General features: G+C 43.9%; 2 protein-coding genes across 3 annotated transcripts in view; one reads left to right on the forward strand and one right to left on the reverse strand.

The window, feature by feature from the left end:
* Nucleotides 1-607: 607 nt before the first annotated feature.
* On the reverse strand, nucleotides 608-6,740 carry shox2 (shox homeobox 2). 2 transcript variants are annotated; one of them, XM_069668845.1, is made up of 5 exons: nucleotides 6,388-6,740; nucleotides 4,575-4,783; nucleotides 2,316-2,373; nucleotides 2,038-2,126; nucleotides 608-1,179 (listed from the first exon to the last, which is right to left on the reverse strand). In XM_069668845.1, exons 1-5 carry the CDS (start codon nucleotides 6,653-6,655, stop codon nucleotides 922-924), a joined length of 882 nt encoding a protein of 293 aa, XP_069524946.1. In that variant the 5' UTR covers nucleotides 6,656-6,740; the 3' UTR covers nucleotides 608-921. The 2 variants fall into 2 exon arrangements, with proteins under 2 accessions (XP_069524946.1, XP_069524945.1); XM_069668844.1 differs by having other exon boundaries at nucleotides 608-1,215.
* Nucleotides 6,741-9,289: 2,549 nt separating this feature from the next.
* The window catches only part of rsrc1 (arginine/serine-rich coiled-coil 1), a 122,666-nt gene continuing 107,445 nt past the window's right edge, over nucleotides 9,290-24,510 (forward strand). The window contains exons 1-3 of the mRNA XM_069668872.1: nucleotides 9,290-9,346; nucleotides 9,900-10,121; nucleotides 13,311-13,433. Of these exons, the coding sequence (XP_069524973.1) occupies nucleotides 9,916-10,121; nucleotides 13,311-13,433 (329 nt within the window). The 5' untranslated portion in view covers nucleotides 9,290-9,346; nucleotides 9,900-9,915. The remainder of the gene's footprint in view (nucleotides 9,347-9,899; nucleotides 10,122-13,310; nucleotides 13,434-24,510) is intronic.

Below are 24,510 nucleotides of genomic sequence, written 5' to 3' on the forward strand. Positions count from 1 at the left end.
TCTTGTGTATAAACATATTTTACACGTGCCCGTACCGGTTCGCATACAGTCCACCTAAAGATGGCATTTTATGACGTAATCCTTTAAAAGGGGACAAATCACCACCTTATATGGACACTAGATCCGGTTATCCTGACAAAAAAAGTTCAGCATAGCCTACACATATATTATAATCTCACATTTCTCCCTATAGTATCACCTTTTACCAGAGGAGGTCCAAACAAGGTCAAACAGGCCAAACATTCAAGTGAGAGTTCCCCTTCCTCACAGAGAGGGGGAGAGAGGAAGAGAGGGGGGGGGGGGAGAGAGAGAGTGAGGGGGAGAGATGGTTCAAATCACGTCATCCAGGAAGACAAACTCATGCAAACACTGCGTGGGCATTTTTTCTGAATTTGGGACAAAAAAGAAAAGAGGGAGAAACACTTCGATTAATGTCACTTTGTGGTGTCCTGCTCTGCCGTTTCACAGAGAAAGTGTTTTTAGAACGAGGCCAGCCTCTTTAGATTCAAAAGTAACTCATAACATTAATAATATAATATTAAAACAACTGCAGAATGGTTCGCCTTGTTTGACAAAGTATCGACCGTCCCAGCTGCATCCTCCTCCTCCTCCTCCTCAGGGTGCCATGTGGCTGCAGAGAAGGTGGCGCATGGCCCTGCTATCCATCCGTCCAAAAATCACCTCTGCGTAGGCTATCACGTGACAGTCTCTTTCATTGTCTCTTCTTTATCTCATAAATAGCCTATATTTTTATAGTTATACTCGTCGTCCTTCATTTAAAAAATCATAAATATCGTCCTTGGATAATTTTGTCTCACTTTGTCCTTGTATTGTCTCACTTTGTAAGTGTTCTGCGTCTCTCAGTCGCGCGGATGTAGCAGACAGCGCGTGCACGGCATGCGTCCACCCGGCCACCTGGCGTCACAGTCCCAGCGCGGCCGTGTGCTTTTTGGCCTTCAGTCTCAGGTCGGCGATGCTGGAGTTCTTGCTGGTGTTCTTGGCGGCCGCGGCGGCGGCCACGACGGAGGCGGCGGAGGCGGACTCGGCCGCGAGCGTCGCCAGGGGCAGTCCGAACGGCGGCGCGGGGAACATCATGTAGGGCGCGTGCGCCGCCAGGTGAGAGTGCAGGTGGTGCTGCGCGTGGGCCACGGCGCTGTCCAGCTGCAGTTGCGCCTGCACCTGAAAGGAGAAGGGCGGCACGTTGCAATGACTATCCTACAGGACGGGACGCACGGGTGGGGAGAGAAGGGGGAGAACATGCGTTAACTTTGCAGTGTGTCTGAGGGTCATTTAACTATTGTGCCACTGTTGTAGATGTGCTGTGAGGAGGGAGGATGATCTCATGGTTAAAGAGGCCATCATTCAGCTGGACTTCCGGGTTAAATCCCCATAGCGTTTATACTGAAGGGTCATTGAGCAATATCAGTGGATGTCATCTGTTTCTGCAAACACTGTTGGCTGTACTGCAGCTCTTTTTGATTCAGAGGTCAAATTCTAGTTTGTGTTTGGACATGAAATCTGATCTCATTCAGCCTTTTGTGGCCTTTGGGAATCCCTGGCCTTCAAAATAATAAACACAGAGCCGGACAGGGAATCTCAAAGCAAGGACTGGACTTCACCAAAACTAAATGCAATATAAATAATGCACATGATATGACTATTCGGTAAATACTGCCCCCACATACAGGTGCACAGTTCAATAAAGAATATACCTTCATGTGAGGTGTATCGCCTATTTTGTTGTCTGAGTAACGTAAGGAAACATCAGGAAACGTCTGTCCTTCATTATCCTGCGCTTGGACTACTTACATGGTGGCTTTCTCCAGTAAAGTAGGCATACAAATGATCCATAAAACAATAGAGGGAATTTTCCAATTAGTGTGTACAGGCTACCCTGTGTTGGCACAGTGTTTTTCTGTCAGTGCAATAAGAGTTTAGATACCCCCCTCCCTGCATAGCACTTGTGCAGAATCTGTGCCAAGACAGCAGTCCGGGGATTGGTCTGGTTTTAAGAGTAGACGCTTCAAAGTAACTTGCCTGTTGGAATGGCATCCGTAAAGCCCCCACGTTGACATATGGCGCTACACGACAAGCTTCAAACTGATTGGCTGCTCCAATCAGGACTCCTGAAGGAGAAAAAAAACACAGACGATAGCCTAATTGTGAGGAGAAGATTCCGAACCAGACAGTTTTTTTTGTGCGTAAACAGTGCGTAAAGATGAAGGTGCATGCATTTGGAATAAAATGGAATAAAATAGAAGTGGTCTTGTGTAGTTTTGTGTTAATGGGAGCATGCATGCAGGATAAAAGCGTACCTTTATGTAGCTGGTTCTCCTGCTTTCTGCATTTGGCTCTTCTGTTCTGGAACCAAACCTGCAGGGACAGAAATTAATTAGAGACCCGCTGATTGGCAGCTGCTTGTGAGGCCATGTGTAATTCCTCTCAAAGTGACAACAACCGCAGAAAAACAATATCCCCGAGGAGCCCTGAAATATTAATGACACTGCTTAACCCCGGATCTGGATTATTTCATTTAGTCTACAACAAGAAAGAGAGGGAGTAAAGGGAGGATGGCGCAGGGAGGGAGAGAAAGAACAAAAAATGAAAAGTCTACGAGAATGGAGGGACATTAAAAGCTTATTAGGAGAATAGAAACACTCTTGTTGGAAATGTGCAGCACTATTGGACTATAATAAATAACCTTGTCAGCGCTGGTTTCATCTTTCTATAGATTAGTGTCCCCGAAGAGTTGAATGGACTCTCAGATATCGAATAGCAGCAACGCTATTACGCGTTTTTGGACATCAGAGCCAGGCGATCTGAGAGCATCTCCCTCTTTCTCTTCCCTACCCAATCTCCCTCTCATTAAATGACCGCTGAAATTAATTACCCTTATCTGCACAAAATCCATGTCAGAGAAGCGCTTAAATAGCTCGCAGTTTTTTGTTTTTTTTGTCTAATCACAGCCATAACACGCAGAAAGAAAGCCGCTTCAAAGACAGCACTCCTCTCTGTTTCCCTTTGCTGTTCAAATCGACGAGCGTCACTTTCAGAGAAAACGCCTTGAAACGCAGATTAAACGATTAATCTGCTTTGAATCTCGCAGACAAAGCTCGGCCTAAATTAGCCCACAATGCAACAACATGTCAGTCTGCAATCTCCAATACATTAGGTCCTTATACACACGGTGAAAGCACGTAGAAATATCATATCGATTTGGCTGTCAGCTGGCTTCATTTATTGACCACAGTGCATGTCAATCGGAAGTGCTTTTGTGCGTTCTAATGCTCTAATTTATTGCCATGATAAAAGCAGATGCCCTCCCTCTTATTGATTGAATTTTAAAGAAGAAAATCACAATAAATGTGTGGTCCCTGCATGCAACTGGTAAAAAGATATAAGAGAGAAAGAGAGAGAGAAAAAGCTGCTTGATTTGGGTAGAAAATAATACATAATTTATGTAAATCCCCGAGCTGTGCGCCTTGTTCGGGACACAATGCGCCTTATTGGGGAGATTCCAGTTCAGGACGGGAGAGCCCTGCAAAAAGCTGCAGCTTTAACTTTTTTTTTTTTGGAAGGGGTGAGTTTGGGATCTTTTAGGAGCTACTTTTTATGATTTCTTTTTTCCACAACGAGCGCCATATTCAAGACAAATCAGTCCTCCCCCCTGAGCCGGGGAACACGAAAGAGTCTGGAATTATTCTAAGGCTTGGATAAATCAGAAGAGAGGAGTTGTGTATATGTTCATCGTCCCCCCCTCTCGCTCCTGTTACACAAGACATGTCTGACTGAGCTCTCCCCCCCCTCCTCTCCCCTCCTCTCCCCTCCCCTGAAGCCTTACTGGGTTTCTGCGCAGATGGTGTGTCCCCATGAAAAAAAAAAACGACAGCATCTCTCACAAACATGGGCCCTGTAATGGTAACACACACCAAGAATCTGAAGGCAAATATTTGGAGGCTTATTTGTTGCCGTAGATTTGGACAATGAGAATTACAACGAGTCTCGTGACACGAGCAGGACTGAGATAATTGACAAAAACTAAATAATGCAGAGGAAAAAAAGATCTTGAAATATCTTCAACTTATTTAAAACACCCATGTGGTTCATGGTTCCACAAATTCAGACCCAACTTAGTTTAGAAATTAAATCAGTATCATTGTGCACATTTATAATGTGCATGAAAAAACCTGCATAAAACAAAATGTTTTAAACTTCAGCCTGCTTTTATGTCTGATATCAAAGTTATTTTAAAATAAATTAGCCACAAATGTATTAAAAAATATCCCTCCTGGAATAATATTATTATATTATTATAATTATTATAATTATTAATGTGGGACTCTGTTACCTCTGTTTTGACACATACATGTATAATCTCACTGCTCAGGATATGATTATGAAATATAAAGGAACGGTTCGGTTATTAATTTTTTAATGTTTTTAAATTAATATGGACCTCTGCTTCATTGTTGTTATTATAATAATTAATTGTAATATTAAAGACAACATTATCTTCTCACTCTCTTGTTATGTATTTATTCTCCCCCCCCTACAGTTGGAACGCCAGCTCCTACCTGCACTCGGGCCTCGGACAGTCCCAGCCTCTGGCTCAGCTCCTCGCGCATGAAGGCGTCCGGGTAGTGCGTCTCGTCGAACAGCCGCTCCAGCTCGTTGAGCTGCTCCAACGTGAAGTTAGTCCGACTTCTCCTCTGTTTGATTTTAGTCTGTGCCTCGTCCTCTATGGGCTTCGAGTCCTCTTTCCTCTCCTTCACGTCCGTGGTGCCTGCGTGTGGAAATATCAACATCATGGATCATGGATGGAGCTGCACCGCGAGAATTAAAATAGGGCGCGTGATCTTATAAATCAAACAGCTTACATCTGTTAAAGCTTAATACATCATCTTATCTTTCCTGCTCTTTAAACTCTTTAAACCACAGAACAAAACGTGCACTACAACCCTGCTAAAACTGACCGATGAATTATTATCGACCTGCAGCAAACAGAAACAAACCCTGTGATGATAAAGAAAGAAAGGGAGACATGCCCTGGCAGCCCTCAAAGAGCAGCCAGCTATCAGAGCTCGGATGTTTTGTAGAGCTACATAAAGCTCTTTAATTATTTACTGCTTATAAATATGCAGCGCTGCATGTGCCCACTGCTGGATGTCTGATACGAGCTTGTATCGGTTCCGCTTTTAGCCACGCTGCTGCCCGGGACCAACACATGACATTTTTGACAACAACAAACTCTTGACTTCTATCTGGTACGGTTTTATTTTGAAAAACCTGGGCAAAACGTTTCACGTTTTGCCCAGGTTTTTCAAAATAAAACACAGTAAACAGGCTACACAGCTTAAAATAAAAAAGCTGCTTGATTTTTCTGAAAGTGTAAACTATAAATAAAACATTCGAACAAAATTGGATTGATTCAAAGCACAAAAGCAATTATTGATACGGTTATTTATTATTAATTTACTTTGCGTTTTCTTTTTATTCGCCACATTTTTAGTTATGCAATTTAACAATTAAAACACTGAATTATTGAGGGGGGAAAAAACCCACCTAAACTGTGCATTTGACATTTCAAATATGAGCTCGTCAGATTTGCATTCAAGCACCTGACGTGCTTCCACACCTGAACACACACATCTCACGTCCACCGAGGGAGCGCCGAAATGACAGGACGTGATTTTTCCACCTTTCATGTGCAGGGACGTGTGTGTGTGTCAGGTGTTTGATACGGCTCCTTTTAGTTGAAACAACTACATGTAGCAGAAGTATAAAGATGGCTGATAGAGGTTTAATATGCAGATTGTGATAGCTCTATTGTTAGAATGGCTCTCTGAAACTGCAGCGTTTTTTTGTTTTGATGCAACTTTACTGCAAACCAGTGCACCTGTTTTAATTCTTCAAACTTATGGTATAAAAGCGTAAGATGGGCGTAAGTCTGTTTATATAATAAAAGAATGGTTATAAGTTTGCCAGAGGCCTTGTTTATTTCTCTCAAGGCCTTTTATGATAGATTAATCTATAAATGTCTAAACTGAATAACAAACATCACCAAGCTTAAAGCCTCATATTAAGATATAAAATATAAATTATTATATAGTAAAAAATGTAAATATGGCGTCTTTGACTCTGCACAAGGCAACAAACAAAAATAAAGCTGATTTACGCTCTTTCAAAGCTGCAACTAACATCCAGATCGATCGATTATTCGGTTGCTGAAAATCATCACTTCCTTTTGGATCTTATCATAAGCGTAAATAAAGATATTTCAGCTCTATTCTCAGATAAAAGCGTGCTTCTAATGAGTGTATGGTGACTTTATTACTCCTCTATAAGTCTGTGAGTCCTGCCTGTGTTTAGTACAGCATGCATTCCTACCGTCCATGAGTTTGGGGCTCCCCGCGTCCCTGATCCTCTCCGGCCCGAGCATGTCCGTGTCCCTGCCCGGCGAGAGCGCCACGCTCCGGGTGACTCCTCCTGCCGCCGCCGCTGCCTCCTCTCGGCTCCCGGGCTCCGCGGATAAAGACTCCCTGCTCCCTGCGCGCGCGGACCCTGTCTCCAACACTTCCCTGTAGGTTATCACTTCCTTCTTCTCCTTCACTTTCTGATCGAAAGACTTAGACACGAACGCGGTGAGCTCTTCCATCCCTGCCTGCTCTCTCCTCGTTGGAAAAACACACACCTCACACACACGCACACACACTCACTCACACCACTCTTTGCTCCACGACAGCTTAAGACATCAATGGTGTGGCTCGTTTTAAAGTCGACCCCCCTTTTGGAAAAATGATGATGATGCTGCTGCCGCTGCCAACTCTGGAAAGAGGTAAAAAATATATAAAGAATGAATCTTCTCAGCCAATTCCTCCTCCTTTGGTAGCGGAGTTGGGAACCTGCTGGTGATCCTCTATTGAAGTCACAGTATTTATACTTTGCGGCGCCTTGCCCCCTTGATCCGTGCAAATTACCTCCCCTCAGGATGCCGGGATGAGCCCCCCTTCCCCTTCTTCACTGATACAGGAGAGAGAGAGAGGAAGAGGAGTAAAAAAAAAAGACATTAAGCAGCACGGTCGCTATTGGCCATTAATCCGAGATTGACAAGAAGGACTAATTAATTTAATTAAGCGCTCATTCGCTGCTATTGTCCTGAGTTAGTTTTTTAAACACCCGGGAGATGGTCATGTCTCTCTCTCTCTCTCTCTCTCTCTCTCTCTCCCTCTCTCCCTCTCTTTCTCTCTCTCTCTCTCTCTCTGCAGGGGTGTGGCTTAAAAAATCTGAAAATGACAAGAGAGAGAGAGGGAGAGAGAGAGAGAGAGGGAAGCACATGGATGAAGAGTCCTTCCTCCTCAGTATATCTCTGTGATCTGGGGGAAAATAAGTCACAACGATGACACGGAGAGAAAAGAGGTATAAAAAAAAAAAGGAGAACCAGCTGGGAAAGCAGAGAGGATGAGGAGACTGATACAAGGAGCTGAGGGGGAAAGATGCTCGAGTGAACATATTTGGCTTTAACCCCAGTTTAAACACAGTTGGCTTTAGGCCTGGTACATTTAATCCATATATTTCTGGCTCTTTTATGCATCCACGTTGGGTGCTTTTATTTTGAAACGGAATGAAACTGCAAACAGATAAAATACAATTTAAAAAACACGGGTTTTTTTAGTGGAAAGCATACCAACCTAATTTTACATTCTAAAAAATTATAACAAAAATATTTTGATTAGCCTATAATTATTAATATCCTATACAAAAACTAGATATTAACATGCATGACGGTTAAATGCGTCATCAAAGTGTTGTGGACCCTCTGAGACAAATTACTGAATGTTTTCCCGCCATGCAGCGCTGCTTTACGTTTCTAATCTGCAATTATGTATTTTAAATTGTCATCATTAGTGAGCCTATATCGCTTAATATTAATTCTCAGCGGACTTTTTAAGCCATTAAGATGTTAAATAGCAGCTAAACGCTTCATTATAATGCCTCTCGCGATGTTTTGCCACTGGGCTCACTAATTAGTAACGTTTTCATCTCGCCCTTTTTTCCCGCTTAAAAGATCGCCTATATTTGCAAAAATAAATAAACAATTGCGGCGAAGGTAAGTGAACGCAGCACAGAGAGAGCAATTAAGAGAGGAAGAGGAGGCGACATATAGCCAGAGAGGTAACAGGATACAGCGGGACTCTGAAAACGTCGGGGTGAATTTGATGCAAAATTAAGCGTGTTTATTGATAATCTATATAAAGCCCCATTTCCACACAAGAGCTCCAACAATTCCCCTAATTAAATATTAACAATGTTTCAGCTTGAACCTTAGGCATTAATTACGATTATTTCTGCTGCATCTCAAAGCAGGATGAATTCCTAATCGCACTGATAAGCAGCCTCTTGTGTGTATTTGCAGTCAAATCCCCATTATCTTGTTTCTATCAGCCATTCTTATGCATGTTATTGATTCCTTTACTCATTCTTGTTGTCAGTGAAAACTGGTCGTTTCACCCTTAGTGCCGTCATGTGTTTATGAATTTCATGAAGTAGTTATTTCTTCTATATTTTGTTGAAAATAATTTGGATGCTCTATCTGCGTTTGCAGCTCTCTTTGTCTATACGTTAATGTAAAACCATATTTTCTGAGAGGATGACCTCATGCAAATGATCACTGGCACACCTACAACATTCATTTGTTTATGTTATAGTTTGTGGTGTGTTGGTATTGTTAGAATAAAACGAAATAAGACTACAGGGATGTTAAATGAATATATACTGTATTGCTATGAAAATTAACTGGAGACGGAAATTAAAATATGGCAGATATATTCAACCTAACAGTTCAAAGTAATAAGTGGATAAAAGATGTTACTGCTTTATTAATTGATCCATGAAAGAGTGTCGATGTCTAAAGTCACACTGAAATAAGCAGTTTAAAAATGTTGCATTTTGACATGCATTTTCCTCTCGAAGATCACATCAGTCAGGAAATAGTAAATGGCGATTTAGTTTCAATTATACGTACCTAAACATCTAAATAAATAATTCTACTTTGTTAGGGTTGGTTGAGGCTGCATAATATTGAAATATACTGTATGTTTAAGTGTTTTAGACTATACTTTAAGGTGGCAACAGCAAAGAATGCAGTAATATCTGATCCTGAAGCCATAATTTTAACTAATTCGTTTAACTAACTAAATCAAACCCAGGATGAGATGAGAGAAGTCGCTCGAGCGATTGCTCTGCGTTTGATTGTACTTCCTGGACTCGATCGATGCTTTCGGGTTTGATGAGTAGAGTCTCCAGAGCAGTGCATGGCTGAGTTGTGGAGCTTCACAACGATTTAAAGGTGAGGAGCGGGATTTTCATTTCATGTCAGCTTGTCGTTGTTTTGCAGTTGCACCTTTTTAAAATGTAACGTTTACAGACTGCAGCGCGAGACATGTTTACTGTCACGCGACTACAAGGCTTCAGTCAAAGCAACAACTAGCTACAGCCAAACGTTAGAGTTAGCAAGGTTAGCCAGTTAGCTAGCCTAAACAGAAAACACGTTTCTTTTTAATGTCTTTTATACATATGTCGTGTGATAGCAGTGTTGCAAGAGCTGTAACGTTTATTTAACTTATTTCTGTTACTTCCCTTCACATAGTTAATAAGCTAAGCTACCGTTGCATGTTGTGTTAGCTAGCTAAAATGCAACTACATCTCTTTACAGACCTCTGTGTTTAAAGTAGCTACAATAATAAAACATATGTATGTAAGATATGCTGAGAAACGCTCTATGGACTTTGTGTACTTGTGCTTTATGTTCACGTCGACACTGTAAGCTTAGTTGTGCATGAAACTGTTGTGTGACGAGACTTAGCTCATCAGTAACCCTCCTCATATGTTTGTTATTCCAGCTGACAGTCAGCCAGCATGGGTCGTCGCTCCTCCGACAGTGAGGATGACAGTCGGAGCAGGAGAAAGAGGAAACAGCGTCGTCGTTCATCCTCCTCTTCCTCTTCTTCGTCTTCATCCTCCGGAAGCAGGGTGACCAGCACCCGGAGCCGGAGGTCCAGTCGCCGGAGCAGGTCTCGCTCCAGAGACAGAGACAGGGACAAGGACAGAGATAGAGACAGGAGGTGAGAGTGCACAACATGCTTTTATTTCCAATCAGAGGTTTTAGGGGTGAGCCCTCTGTAGGTGACTGTTCTGCTTAAGTGTCCTAAACAAGACGGAAAGTGTTTCACCTCCTGGGGCACTATAAACACTTCTCTGGTGTTTACAGGTCTTTTTCACAGAAGACCTTTTAGCATATCACAGTAAGAAAAGCACAGGTGTTTATAGTAGCATTAATGATGGCTGTATTCCATTTAACTGCTTCAATTTAATGGGCCCGGTTGTGTGCATGCTGACTGCCTGTCATGGCTTTCTCAGACACCTGAATAGAACAGAACCAATGTTACAGTTATTATTAACACCTGTGCTTTTCCTCCTGTTAGAAGTCCAAATGTCCGCTGTGAAAAAAAGCCCATACCCCTGTGTCTAGGAAAGAAAGAGAGAACTCATCATTCCCACTGGTGTTTTATCAAGTGCCACCAAAATAAAGTTGCTCATCCTCCGTGTTCGCAACATCAAACAAAGCTTGAAAATACCTCTCTAGTTGTCTTATGTTGGCTTATTTTATTACAGTTGATTTCTGGCAGAGATAGCCAGCCTTCACAGGACCATTACACTGAGACCAAAGCAGCTGAATAGAACTCAGCCATCGTTAATTTGATTAATTACACCTGTGCTCTCTGCTTTCTTTATCAGTCTTCTGTGAATAAGGCCTATTGTTCATTCATGTGACTGTTCTGCTGTGACTTCAAAACACTTTAGCATCCATATTCCATGTAGGTAAGCAAGTGATTATTTTACATAGAAATAACTGATAGACTTATTAGTTTGGATTTGATTTCCTCAACAGGCAGTCACTTTATGTTATATCTGAGTTTTTCAGATTTCAACATAGATCAAGTAAGAATGCTGTCCTCTCTTGCTAGTTTTGGTCATGCTCAATAATAATAACTGCGGACAACTTTCAGGATGTAATATTTAGTCACAGTAATGATACACAGGAGACATTGGACACAGAAGGACCCTCATGCTGGGAATGGGAATTTACTCAAAGACATTACAAATAGCACTTTCTGCTTTGGACCCTTTTCCTTCTCCACCATGACTGTTGTTGTTGCAGGTTTTAGTGTAGATTTGAGTCTGAAGCCATTGTTTTGCACTGCACAACTGTCAGAGTAGTAAGCCAATATTGATAATAAAGGAAATGATGAGCTTGAATATCTGTAATTACAGTGGATTCGGCTATTTTAAATTGGGTCTTTATTCTTAACCCCATCCCACACTGTTTATAATAAATGCTCTGTGAAGGACAACGCTCTGATAAGACTCGCATATGAAATTAAACAGTACATTTTTGATTTAGCCCAACACCATTAAAGATGTTCAAATGACACAAAAATAATGTCACCATGTTGAAAGTGAAAATGGCTTTTTTAGATGTCTGGTGTGTCTAGTCTCAGAAAGTAAGTGCAATCAGAAGGCGTGTCTTAGCTGAGACATGAAAGGTCACAAGCTTCTACCACTTCTGTAAGCCTCCCCTCATGTTTACAAAATACCACACTTTGTAATTTAGCAGCAGGAGCAGGAGGAGGGTTCAGTAATAATCAGACATCTTTACAAGTGGCCAGTGGCTGGACCTGGCCTCCTCCATCCACCCACAGCTGCCACTGGCTGTGTGTGGCTGCTCAGACAAGGCCAGTTGATAGTAATTATTTATGAGGCTTGGTCAAGGTCCATTACTGCTGATTGGAAGCCATTGCCTGTCTGTGTGGGGTGGGGGGCTGTGGGGGCAGTGTAAACCCTGGGACCACAGGCCCCTCATCTATTAGCCATACGTTTTGATCAATTAACCAAGACCTTGCGTGAGTGTGTTTGTGTGAAAGTAGTTCTGTAAATAGGCTCGTATGAAAGAGGACACACATGTTGAGGCAACCTGAACGGTGCAAAGAGACCTCACATGTGGAAAACAGAAGAGTGTGTGAGTGAAGAGACGTGAAACTTGTTAGGTGCTCATGTGTAAGGCTCCTCGCACTTCCCACTCGCAAGGGTTTGAGACGTTATGTGTTTAATACATTAAGTCCACGCTGGCTTGTGTGTGAGTTAACGCCACCCTGCACAAAACCCTCAGCTCACTACTGTGTGTTTTCTCTGTGTAATGTGTGAAGCGGCTGTACGAGGGCTGTGGAAGTTATTTCATAAGGGCCCCGCTCATGGGATCCAGCCTTTGGAATACTAATGGATCCTTCCTGCGCTGCTCTAAGTGGTACAAATCTGGTTTGATAGTTCAGCCTCTCTGTTATTTGTATTGCTTTCCTCTTTCTTCGCTTCCCCTCAATCTTGCAGAGCTCCCGCAGGACCGCGTATGTTTTCTTTTTTTAATGTGTGTGCTGAAAAGATTTGGGTGTTTTAGGCTTTGGTGAAACAAAAGAAGCGATTTTAAATAATGAATATTGCTCAAACTGTTTGCGCAGCAGAAGGGGGGGGGGAGGTTCTGCTTTTACATTCAGCCCCATAAATGCCTCCTGCTACATGATATCAATAGGAACGCGGTGTGAGCGGTGTTTGGAAAATAGACGCTACACACACCGCTGCAGCCACATTAAAGAGCAGCGGAGCACCAAAGGGCCCCCGTGGAGGAACTGTAGGGCAGCCTGCGTGGCTCTGCTGCTCACAGCTGCAGACGAGCGTGTTGGCTAATGCAAAGTAGCCGCCAGGGACGCTCCTAATCGGTGAGGTTGTCTGGGACATTAGGACATATTTGCTGTTGAAATAATCAGCAAAAGAAATTAGGCATACAGCATCACTCATGCAGGAGAATTTCAGATGATGGTGTCTGCTTTGATCTGGTAAATAAAGACAAATGTCATGGCACTGTGGACAGAAGGGGGAAGTTATGAGGCAGCTGAATTGGGAAGTGTTTGTTTTTTTGTAGGTTTGTTTTAAAGACGTTTAACTAAGAGAAACCATAAAATAAAGCTTAAGGACCATGTTGAATTATGACAAATAACAAATGAATATTCTCAGGGATTTTGTCTGTGAACCACACCGAGCATTCAGAACAAATTTACATGTTTCCCCGATGCAGTTTTGCCAGAAACACAAAATGATTAATTGCAGAGACAATAACCTCGCCGTCTGATTGATGTTTAGTTTTTAGGATCCTGCCAGTAATAGAAATTAACTTTGTTTGTTTTTGTGTCTGTGCGCGCCAGGAGAAGAAGACGTTCCAGCAGCAGTTCGTCCCACAGTTCATCTCGCAGGAGGAGGAGTCGCAGTGCGGAGAGGGACAAAGGGAGGAGCCACCGCTCACACAGGTCCCGCAGCCGAGACAGGAGGTAACATCATACACACATTCACATGTCACTGTTTATTCCTCTATTGTCTAACGTTTCTTTAGTGTTGCATTGTGTAACCAGCAACACAATGCTTTTTTTAAAACAGTGAAAGTTCTTTTGAGTTTATTTTGTGGACGCTTCAGTGATATTGTTCATGAACATATCCTGCTTTTTATTGTGGCTACCTTAATTTTACAAAATGACAACAACAATAAACAAAAACAATAACAATTATATTAATGCTTTCTGAAGATGTATTTCATCATTTTAAAAATGTAAATGACACTGAAGGAAGAGGTAAGAAGAGAAGGAGCAATGAGCGATGGCTGCGTCATTAAGGAGTGACCAAAAAATTCTTCTCGATGTTTGTATTACAAATCAGTATGTGGAAAGCCATTGCAGACTTTTCTTATTAAAAAAGCAATAAGACTTTTGGAAGTTTACTTCAGTGTAAACAAACACATCTTTTTGTATTTACGTCTCATGTCATCAGAGGGAGCCACATGGAAACTTGCGTCTCAGGTCTGGATTAGTGTGTCGCGTGTGCGTGTACCCGTGTCTCAGTTTTGCCCCGGCTATCCGTCTTGCTGTGTGTGTGTGTGTGTGTGTGTGTGTGTGTATTAATGAAACAGAGACCAGGAGAGACAGCAGGTCAGGAGCAACACCAATCCAATCCTTCCCAAATGTCTCCTGGCAGCAGCTCTGCTTTCACTCATTATTGCTATTAAAACATCATTACCCATACATACTCTCTTATATTATGATTATTATTAGTGTGGCTCGCCTTTTTTTCGCAAGGGGCTAACTTATTCATGCAAAACTAATGTGTACACACCTGCACCACACTTCTCTCTCTCTCCCACACACACACACACACACACACAGAGAGCGAGAGAGTAAGTCGTGTATCCCTTTCAGAAACATAATAGCAAAGTCTCTGTGTGTGGTGGTCCATGTCATTAGCATAGCTAATCTGTTGCTAATGAACCAGTAAACTGTGCTGTTTTTAAATCCCTCTCACACGCACATAAAAACATGCACAGATGCACAATTGAAGAAAAGGTTGTCATAATATATGCGTGAGCGAGAGGCCCTTTGTTTACTTGTGTATGGCTGCGGGGGGAGCAGAGATCATTTTAATCACAAAGGAAAAAAAGTGTTTTAATATCTTCATTACAGAGGTGCGAGGACAAACAGATGATGCAACGGAGACGTGTCGACACAGTTGACGGAACCATAAAGCGACCCCGCGCTGCAACCCTCCACCCTTACGGTCACAGAACATTCAGTGGCTTCAGAATAAGAAACACATTTCCGCGTTGTGGTGCGAGCTGAAACCATTTACGAGGAGAATTTGACCAAACAGTTTGTCTCAATCCTCCCAGTGGCACCGGTGATTAAAACATCAGTTAAAAAAAATGGCATTACTGGTGTGGTGCGAGATGAAGGGTGGAGGGGATTTGGGAGATTTAGAACTACAGTCGATGACATCGGTGTTTACAAACGCCGCACTGTGATTAGGAGGGTTGCGACGTGTAATCGGCTTAGCGGTGAGCGAGGAGCAGGTGGGTTGGGCTGGTGTTGGTGGGGTGTTACGAGGTGGAGGCGGTGTTGGAGGTGGGGATGTGCAAAATGATGGCATTGATGATGAATTTATGCAGTTATGTGATGGCAGCTGCAATTTGTGTCGGCGAAAACTTGGTCGTTGGCGGCCACATGTGCGCTCGTGTCAAGGGAATCAAAACAAACCAGGGGATTTAATGGATGCAACTAAAGCTGAAGTGATTATTCGAATAATTGATTTGAGATATTAAAGATAAATCACGTGGAGGTCCTGCATTCCACCAGCGACGACTCTAGTGTTTAAATCCTGTACTGTACAGCTCTATTGTGGGACACTGCACATTCTGTATCCACTGTGGTGTAATAAAAGCAGGTTGGTGTGCACTGTGCACAGGTGCCCTGACTGCCATTAGTCAGTGCTGTGTGTGTGTGTGTCTGGATGAGGCTGCCTGAGCTGGCTGAGACTCTGGCTGATGGATCAGAGGAGGATTGAGTGGACAGGACCTCATGATTGATACGCAGATAGGATATGAGGTGCTGCCTTGCCGCCCCCCACCACCGCCCCACCTCGGCCCCGCCACACCGACCCGGGCACCACCTTCAGAATATGAAAGAGCGAGGCAAAGAGGAGACCGATGCACCGGCCGCGAAGAAGAAAGAGAGAGGGGACGAGAAGTTAGAAGAGAATGGAAAAGTGCGGCGAGGAGAGGGAGAGAGCGGGGAAGATCCTGCAGGAGGAAAATGAAGCGAGCACCGGTAGAGAGAACAGATAGGCCTGAGAGGGGGATATTATTCAGAAGAAATGAGAATAATAACGTCTGCATCGGAATATTGCAGAGAAGAAGATTAGGACCATAGTGGGGCCGTCGTGGGTTGAAGGGAGGGAATATTATTACCTTCTTTTCCATCTCTCATGTATAAATAAAAAATAAAGAGATACATGAAATAAGAATAATGCTCTATCTTGTGTTTACCATCTATCGTTGCTTACTCCCTCTCTTCTCTCCTTCTCCTTTTTTTTCCCGCCCTCAATCAGAGAGCGGCCAGGTCCCCCAGAGGCAGTCAATCTTGCCCTGAAATGTAAAACAGACAAGAGGAGCAGATTACCTATTTGCCATTAATGTTTATTCTCTTTGATGTGAGCAGGCATATCAGGCTGTACGTGTGTGTGTGTGTGTGTGTACGCGCCTTCCTGTCTGTGTGAGGTTGATTGAGCGCGTGCACGTATGCGCAGATTTGCGTGTATGCGTGTTCGTGGGGGGGGTGACACGCTGTAGTCCGCTGGGGGGAGAGCAGAGCGGAGCACGGCAGCAGCGGCGTACAGTGATCTGAGGTGTACCCGGGCCAACAAAGACGACGCAGCCTCTCATCACAGTCGGATCACAGGCTTCGTCTTTAGGTGAGCGCGGCGGCGCGCTGTAGTGCCGGAGCTTTTATGGGCGGTCACAGCAGGGGTTAAATGTGTGTGGCTCAGTCAGTCATCCTGTCAGCCCTTCATTCGCTTAACAGAGGCGCTGTTAGAAGACGTGGAGGAATGGCAGGTGCGACAAACCCACCACTTGACCCATCAAAGAGAAGCTCTCATTGGTGCAGACTCTCGCATGTATGCATGCGTGTACTGCAGGGCGCTCACAAATGCTTACATTTTCCTCATTAATATTTCAGGCCTGTGTTGAGTTAGCAGGGCAGAGTGCTAGCGTCAGGGTTTAGCCCTGCTAACACCGGAGCGCCTTCATCACTGGGCTGCTGTCATGACTGTAAGGAGAGTGAGACCTCTAATTACCCGTCTTTCCCCTAAAGGAGGAAGATAGCAAGCTAAACACACCGTCCACAATGCTTGGAAGGCCGACCAGAGTCTGGATTACCTCAGACAGTTCTTGAGGCACGTAGATGAGTTCTGGGAGAGGACTCAGGGTGGGACACATTTTAAAAGTTAAAAATATGGCTGCACGATGTTGTCTCCTTCATTAAAGATATAATCTTCATAGATTTTCATTTAAACAAATGTCTGTGAAGTCACTATCTATCGCTTAATGAGGTAACACAATGGTGATTGAGCCTATGGCCCACTGATGAAAGTGCGTTTGCAGTATTACGGACTGGGTGAAAAAATCACAAGCGGCGCCCAGTTAGCGAAGCGTTTTCATCACCCAGCAGTGGTTGGTCTGCCAGAGAGGGTAGGCGGAGCTAAGCGGCTGATGTTGCAAGTAAACTGTAATCTACTATGGCTGAACAAACAAAGAAAAGATCGATGACTACAGATACAACTTCAAAAATAAGTGAAAAGAGAAACAAATTGGACGCTCAGATGAAGACAAACAGTCTAAAAAGGAAAGCGACCGTCAGCGAGGAAAATCAAGAGTTACAACCGGAGCCAACCGAGGACGTCACACATGCAGCACTGTCTGGATATCTGGGAAGGATGCTCCCACAATTACCGTTTATCGCCACAGGTGCCGCTAAAGAAAACTGAACTGAAATCTTCGAGTTACCACTTTAAGGTTGACATTAAAGATTGTATGTAATGTAATTTATAAAAGTCATAAAGAGACACTTGAGTGATCCCCTTTGCGACTTTTGCTGTCCTCCTTCTGAAAGGTCAGAGGTCAAGGTTGACTAAAGAGCGCTGCCCAGAGCTGTCTAGTTTCATACCTAAGTCTTCTTCTTGAGGCAGTCAACCACTAAGCCACCCTGTCATCTCTCGCTGCTGCTAGAGCTAGGTAATCTAGATGTTTCACTTCCACAACATGAGCTCCGCTTTCTGTGCTGGAGATCACAGAAGGACTCGAGGCATCTGGGTGTGTATACGTGTGTGTGCATGCATGTGTGTGTGTGTGTGTGTGCGCGCTGGGGTTGAGCGATGGCCTGGTATTTATTTCGCACAGCAATTTTCCCCCCGTATGAGATGAGGTGTCGTACATCTGCTAGATAGCTTTTCCAGCCGAGCCCCCCCCGACACGGAGCGAGCGTGCGCAAGGTCATCCCGGCGGCTTGGGAACAGGGGAGGGAGCTGAGGTGAGGAGCCGAAGGGAGGAGGAAAGGGAAGGTGCAAGAAGACAGAGGTGGGGTGAGGAAACTTTATTGTGGACTCTCGGCTTTTTTCGCTGCACCTGGATCAGCAATTCCCCCGTCAGGTGGCAGGGTGGAAATGATCCTGCGCTTTGGTGTCCGACATGTATGTATTCCCACAGTTTGGAGTGTGTGTGATGTAGCAGGTGGTGTTAGGTGTCGCTGGCTTCATAAGGGAAGCAGACTTGAGTGTGTTTTGAGGACATGACAAATGAAATCTGCTTGCTCAACAAGCTGCTGAGATCTCGCCTTCATTAGAGCACATTTAGACATGAAGGTGGTGCTGATGGATAGGAAATACGATGAGGAGGAATGCAAACAACCTTCACATCCTTTCTCCTCTTTTACAGAGCAGTATCCCAGTGTTCCCACAGCTTTCCAGTGTTAGTGGTTAGTCTAGTGTGTACGAAAGTCTCCTGGCTTTTCCTCATCCATCTGTCTGTTATCCCGTGGTCTTCTCCCCCTTCCACAGGATGACATTTCGCCCTTTCTTCCTTCTTCCCCCATTACCGGACTTGCAAAGTGTTGATTTAAACTGAAAGATGACCTGGTTTAGTTCGGCTGCGTCTTCTCTACTCCATAAAAATCAACATGCTTCCAGTCGTGAGATCTGAGCACGTTTGTTGTTGTGTTTCTCTCTCTCTCTCTCCCGCTCTCTCTCTCTCTTTCTGTCTTACTCTCTTTCTCTGTGTTGTCTTTTTTATTTATCTGCTGTAAAGGCCAGTCAAGCGCTGCTCGGCTTTGTTGTCAGAAACCTTTATTTACCAAAGGGAGGAATAAGTGACTGACACAGACAGCCTCTTTCATCCCCGCCTAGCCGCAAGCAGTGTTCCCCTCTACCGCCAGAGGAAAACCCCCCCTTCTCTCCTCCCCTCCCTCACTCTCCCCCCCCCCCACCCTTCACTTCTGCCAAGCCGCCAACCCTTTCCACCCCACCCCTCCATCCTGCAGGCTCACAACACACTAGCCCGTTCCCCTGGGTAGCAACCTAGCTGTAGAGTCTGCACTGTGTAACATGCACACACACACACAGCAGTCCGCTCGCATAGACAATCAAATAAGGGAGTTAGTCTGATGGTCCCAAACAAAGATGAGTTTAACATCAAAGACGTGTCCCTTTTCGCTTTTTATCCATCTGTTAAACAAACCGGGAGTCATGACGCATAAAGCCCGTTATGCTGTAGCTCTGGCTGGAGGGGTAGTTGATGTGAAAATGTGCGAGAAGAAAACCTTTGGGCCTCAGAAATAAGTCAAAACACAGATTTGTGTTTCTATCAGAAAGTTAGGAGAGATAATTCACCCTCAAGCGGTGGTAATTTCATAATTATGACGATAAATGTTCATCAACGACCATTTTTCCACGATGAAGACGAGACGTTTACGAGCTTAAATGTTAGCGGTGGGCTGATGCATTTAAAATCCATGATATTTAAAAGCCTCAATCAGAGATAACAGGTGTCACGAAGGTGGTTATGAACTTTCTGTGTAAACTCAGGCTTTCCGCTCCAGGCTCTGTGCACGCTCACAGAAAAAGGGACGCATCATTTTGACGCTTCTCCTGCACAAAATTTGTCTGTCTGCTTCAGCTGGACTGTTTCAATGAGAAGTGATGATGAAAAGTAATTTTTAGATGCCGTTTCCTCCTCGTTCTTTTACTGTTTGGATGATCTGCTGAAATTTAAAGTGTTAATTTAACCTGAAGCAAACAGGTAAAAAAGAGAAGACTGGAGGAGAGAAAAAGTTGTGACTAAAATGTGATAATTTCTTTTGACTAAAACTGGACAAAATGTTTTGTTTTAAAACTTTTAAGGGTAAAAATGACAAAACTGTGACTAAAACTAATAAACGTTTTCACCTAAAGACAAAGAATAAATCTAAAATAGCTGCCAAAATTAACACTGACCCCAAGACGTCATCATTCTCATTAATATGGTTATAAAGAGGGAATTCTGTATTTACCACATTTAGTCAAACTTGGTAATAAAGGAATTCTATTTTGAAGAATACATATTAAGAGCTTTTTCTGCAGATTTCCAAAGCATGTGAAATCACCTGTGTTAGCCTACCTTCTTTCAATTAAAGTCAGGGTATAATAAATAGGTTGTTCAAGCGTCAAACCGTTACACTGAATCACTATCAGGATGCAGAGAATCAGAAAGGTGTCTAATAACAGGTAACAGCTTTTCTTTTATTTTCTCTCTTTAGTTTCACTTTTTAAATGTGGACGTGTTTTTGTTCTGTATAAAGTGCAGATGTCCACTGATACTGTTACACACGAAACAGAGAAAAAACAACTGCAAAAAAACAAGGTACTTTTAATTAGCATCTTTACATCTAAGGTTAAAATGAAAATAATTGTTACCGTGACCTCGTGCACATTCGGTGCCTGTTTCCGTTAACCTTAATGATCTGTATAACAGATGCTTATTACAGTAAACCTCCTATAACTTGAGATACATGTTGAATTGAACAAAAGTTAACTTTAAAAACAAAGCGTATCATTTTTTTGAAGTTTCCAGCTTTAATCATTGACAACGTCTCCTTTTTGAAAGCTGTGTGAATGAACGCAAATCTTTGTGATTAATTGAAGTATCATAGCGACCAGACTACAGTAGTTACTTTATATCTGCAAACTAAAGACAAAATTTGGCCGTTTGATGACTGAAACCGCAGAAAGTATGACACTCCCACCGTTAGTTCTGTAGTAGAGACACACTTGCACTGTTTAGCAAATAAAACCTGTATAATGCCAAAGACTAATGCGATGCATCAGCCCTCATTGTGTTCACTTTGTGACAGTGAAAAGCCTCGTCCGTCTGGCCAGACCGAGAGAAAGAAACGCTTTTAGCTCTGGCATAGGAAAACGAACACCAAATGTATCTCTCTCTCTCTTTCCTTCCTGCCTTCTCTCTGTCTCTCTCTCCTATTTAAGCTTCTTGAAGTTCTTCCAAATTGGGTTTTAAATGCCAATTAGGAGGTTGAATGTAGTAAAATAAAAGCAAATGCAGGCAGGATGGCCTCACCTTCTGGCTGGTTAGGCTTCAGAGAGAGCCGAGCCGGACCTTTGGCTCCCAGCGAGGCTTTGAGAGAAATATCCTGCCTAATGAACACATTAATTAGAACCATAACTATTTATAAGATGATAATTAGAAACGAAGGGAGGTAAACTGGGCTTTTCCTGCAATTAATGGAGGATTAATTACGGGAGCTAATGAAGTGGATTTTTGAAACGCGTGGAGGTGAAGTACAGAGATGTGCAGCTCGCTTTGTGATCACTGGCATAATTATTTTCTGCAGCGCCAAAGCGTTTGAGGCCCTGGTCCTCGCCGGCTCAGGCCGGCTAATAAGCATCATTGCATCGTTATATATGCACTTAAAAAGACTTGCCACTGAAATGACTGTCTAATTATTTCTAATTGGCAGGCCCTGTGTGTTGTCATTGAGCTGTTTGGAGCCGCAGCGGAGCCCTGGGTCTAATAACGCTCTGGGCGGAGAAGGAGGGGGTGAGAGAGAGAGAGAGAGAGGCGGCGATACATAGACAGAGAGAGAGAGGAAAGAGGCGGGGGGCTCTACCAGTTGCCTGCTGCTCATAGCCGGACCTGCACATTGCCCCCTGTGCCACCGCCCAGCAGGACGGCGGCTCCTAGAACGGCGCCCGGTGCACTCAGAGGTCACCTTGCCAAGTAGCCGTTTAGCAGAGTTTTATTTTATCGGTGCTTATTTTTCCCCTTTTTAATTAACAGCTTCTGCTCTTAATTTATGCACACATAAACGCCACCGTCTGTCCACGCTTCTTCTTTTTCTCACTCTTAAACATGCTACACACACACACACACACAGGGAGGGGAGGTATGTTTATGTGCTGCGTGTGATTCAGTGGCCAGCTTTTGAGCCGGTCCGCAGAGACCCCAGCTAAGAGAGCATGCATGGACAAACCTCAGTCAGGCGTGTTTACCTTGTACTCTGGCTGTGCTCTGGCTCAAACCATATGGACAGCATCATTCTCTGGGACTCAGAGGAAGCACTTATATAGTTTGTCTTTACAATATGCTGGCACAGTCATATTCAGACCAATGCCGTGCTGTCATTTCAGCAAACATTTATCAATGGGGGCTTTAACCGTAAGTGAATATGTGCATCTTTACATTAGATTTATATTTTCATTATGCGAGGCATTGATCTCCATTCTGGCAGTGTCATATTCACATGTTGGACCTCGCATGTTTGAGAGTGTTTGAATGATGGCCTGGGATTACGTGTGTGAGCACCTCACTTAACTCGTCCTAAGCAGAGCCATGTGCGTCGTCCTGCCAAAAGAACACACCGTCATTCCTCCTCTCCTTCTCCCCGGACAACTTGAGAGCAAATTGCCAGCTAATGGAACCACTGCCTGCACTTGTCAGTTCACTTTAGACAAGCGAAAGGAACCACACAAACGCACACACACACACGCACAAGCATGTGGTTTCACTCACACGTTCGGTAATTTATTTGCGGAAAAAGAGGAGAAAAATGAAAGAGAATGGCAGAGAAATGAAACAAGGATCATGTGCGCCCTGACTGAAACCTTGACAATCTTTTTGAAAGTAATGAAACACTTTCTCAGCATGCGCACGAGTTTTTCTGTTTGAAATTTGTCTCTCCTTTTTTGTTCCGTCTATCCATTCGGCGGGTTTTGGCAGAGTCGAGGACATGAGGAGGAAGTGGAGATAGATGGATCGTCCAAAAAGGATACGTGGCCAACTGTCGTGTGATTGGCTGAACAAAGAGCAGAACGCTTCTGTGACTGGTTGAACAGAGAACTCGACGTCGCGAGTTTGGCTCCGAATCAAAGCAGGAAAAATGTAATTATTTTAAATGCAGTCAACAGTTTCGTTGGAGCGGAGGTTTGCCAGGTTTCTCTGAAAAGTCGGAAGAAGCAAGATTGCAGAGAGTGCGCGCTGTCTCTCATGTGCTACTGCAGATGTGTAATGAATAGCATGGATGCCGTAACGTGGCGGCATCTGGATCCTGCTTTCAACGGGGCATGGCAAATCAATCTTTTGACTCCATCACTTGAACTTTCCTAATGAAGATGTAATAGTTTAGAATTCATGATATTAAAATAAAAAATATATTGACCATGGCTGCATCAGCATAAAGCTGTATCCTACAATAACATCGTAACATTCATCCCCGGGCTGGTTTTGCATCGACGCCATGCTTCACGACAATCATCCTTTGACCAACTGTGATCGGTACAAGAAGCTGCTTCTACTCGGGCTACTTCTAATTCCATGCATGGGACATGTAGACTACGAGGAGCGACAGATGTTGTGGAGGGAAGACGCTTTATTCCCCCTCTCACAGGGTGGAGTGCTTCTCTTTCTATTCATTTCTTCATCTCTCCGCCTGTGTTCGTCTCTCTCCCTCCTCCTCCTCCTCCCCCTTGTTCGATCTTGACAGCAGTTCATAAAAAAAAAAGATTTTTAGAAACTTCTTTATGAGACGAGCCTCTGTTCTGTCGGAAGACAACTTTATGTTATTCCACTGAAGAGGGGGGAATTTAATAGCGCTATGTTTTTTACAGGGCACTTTTCCAGTTGTGTCTTGGGTGTTTAATTAAGTGTAGTTTCCCTTTAGTGGTGGAATGTGTGTCTGCTTTTTGTCCGCCCGTTCCTCGGTGCCTTTTTACAGTCCACCCACATGGTTTGTCTCAGCGTTTATGATTTTTCTTATACCGGAGTTGTGAGGTTCCTAAATCACTTAAGCACACGGGGCCGAGCGGTGCACATTTAAACAATAAAAGGCTGTTATGCTAAGGGCCCTCAGATCTCCCACCACTTCATAAATACATGCGTATAAAAGGCAGAAAAATACATCTTCCCTGACCAGAGAGAGAGAGGGAGAGCGAGCGTCTGAGAGCACACCTGCTAATTGGAGCCAGCTTGATGTGAAGCACGGCTGTCTGCTCCGTCCTCTCTCCGTCTCTTTTTTATTCGTACCCCTTTTTTCTTACCCTGCTTGTTCTCCACTCCCCGACTTTTAAACCCCTTTTTTATCTTACCACTACTTTTCCCTCCATAACCTCCTCCTGTCCTTCACCTAGTGCCTCCCCTTGTCTCGCCTGCGCTCCCTCTCTCTCTCCTTCACCCTCTCGCAGACGGAGGCAATGACAACCAAAACAACTCTCTCCCGACTCGCCATAACTAATTGTTCCGGGCCGTGATGGATGGATTGAAGAGGAGGGTAAAAAAAAAAAAAGTGGGCTTCAATTGCGTGAGTGGCTGCGAGCGAGTTGGCAAGTTAGCACCTAGTCTAAGCGTGACCTCCACTTGACCTCGTGTCTGGGCTGAGTGGCTGAGCCGGGGCCCCCCTAGGCTCCAGCTGCTAATGGGTGTCATGTCGGGCTGCGGCTGCACAGAGGTCAGAGGTCGCGGGTGCGCACCAGACGGCCAAGTTTAGG

Source organism: Semicossyphus pulcher, unplaced genomic scaffold (genome assembly GCF_022749685.1).
Source record: "Semicossyphus pulcher isolate SPU_LCO1_2020_fin unplaced genomic scaffold, fSemPul1.0.p SCAF_19, whole genome shotgun sequence".
NCBI lineage: Eukaryota > Metazoa > Chordata > Actinopteri > Labriformes > Labridae > Semicossyphus > Semicossyphus pulcher.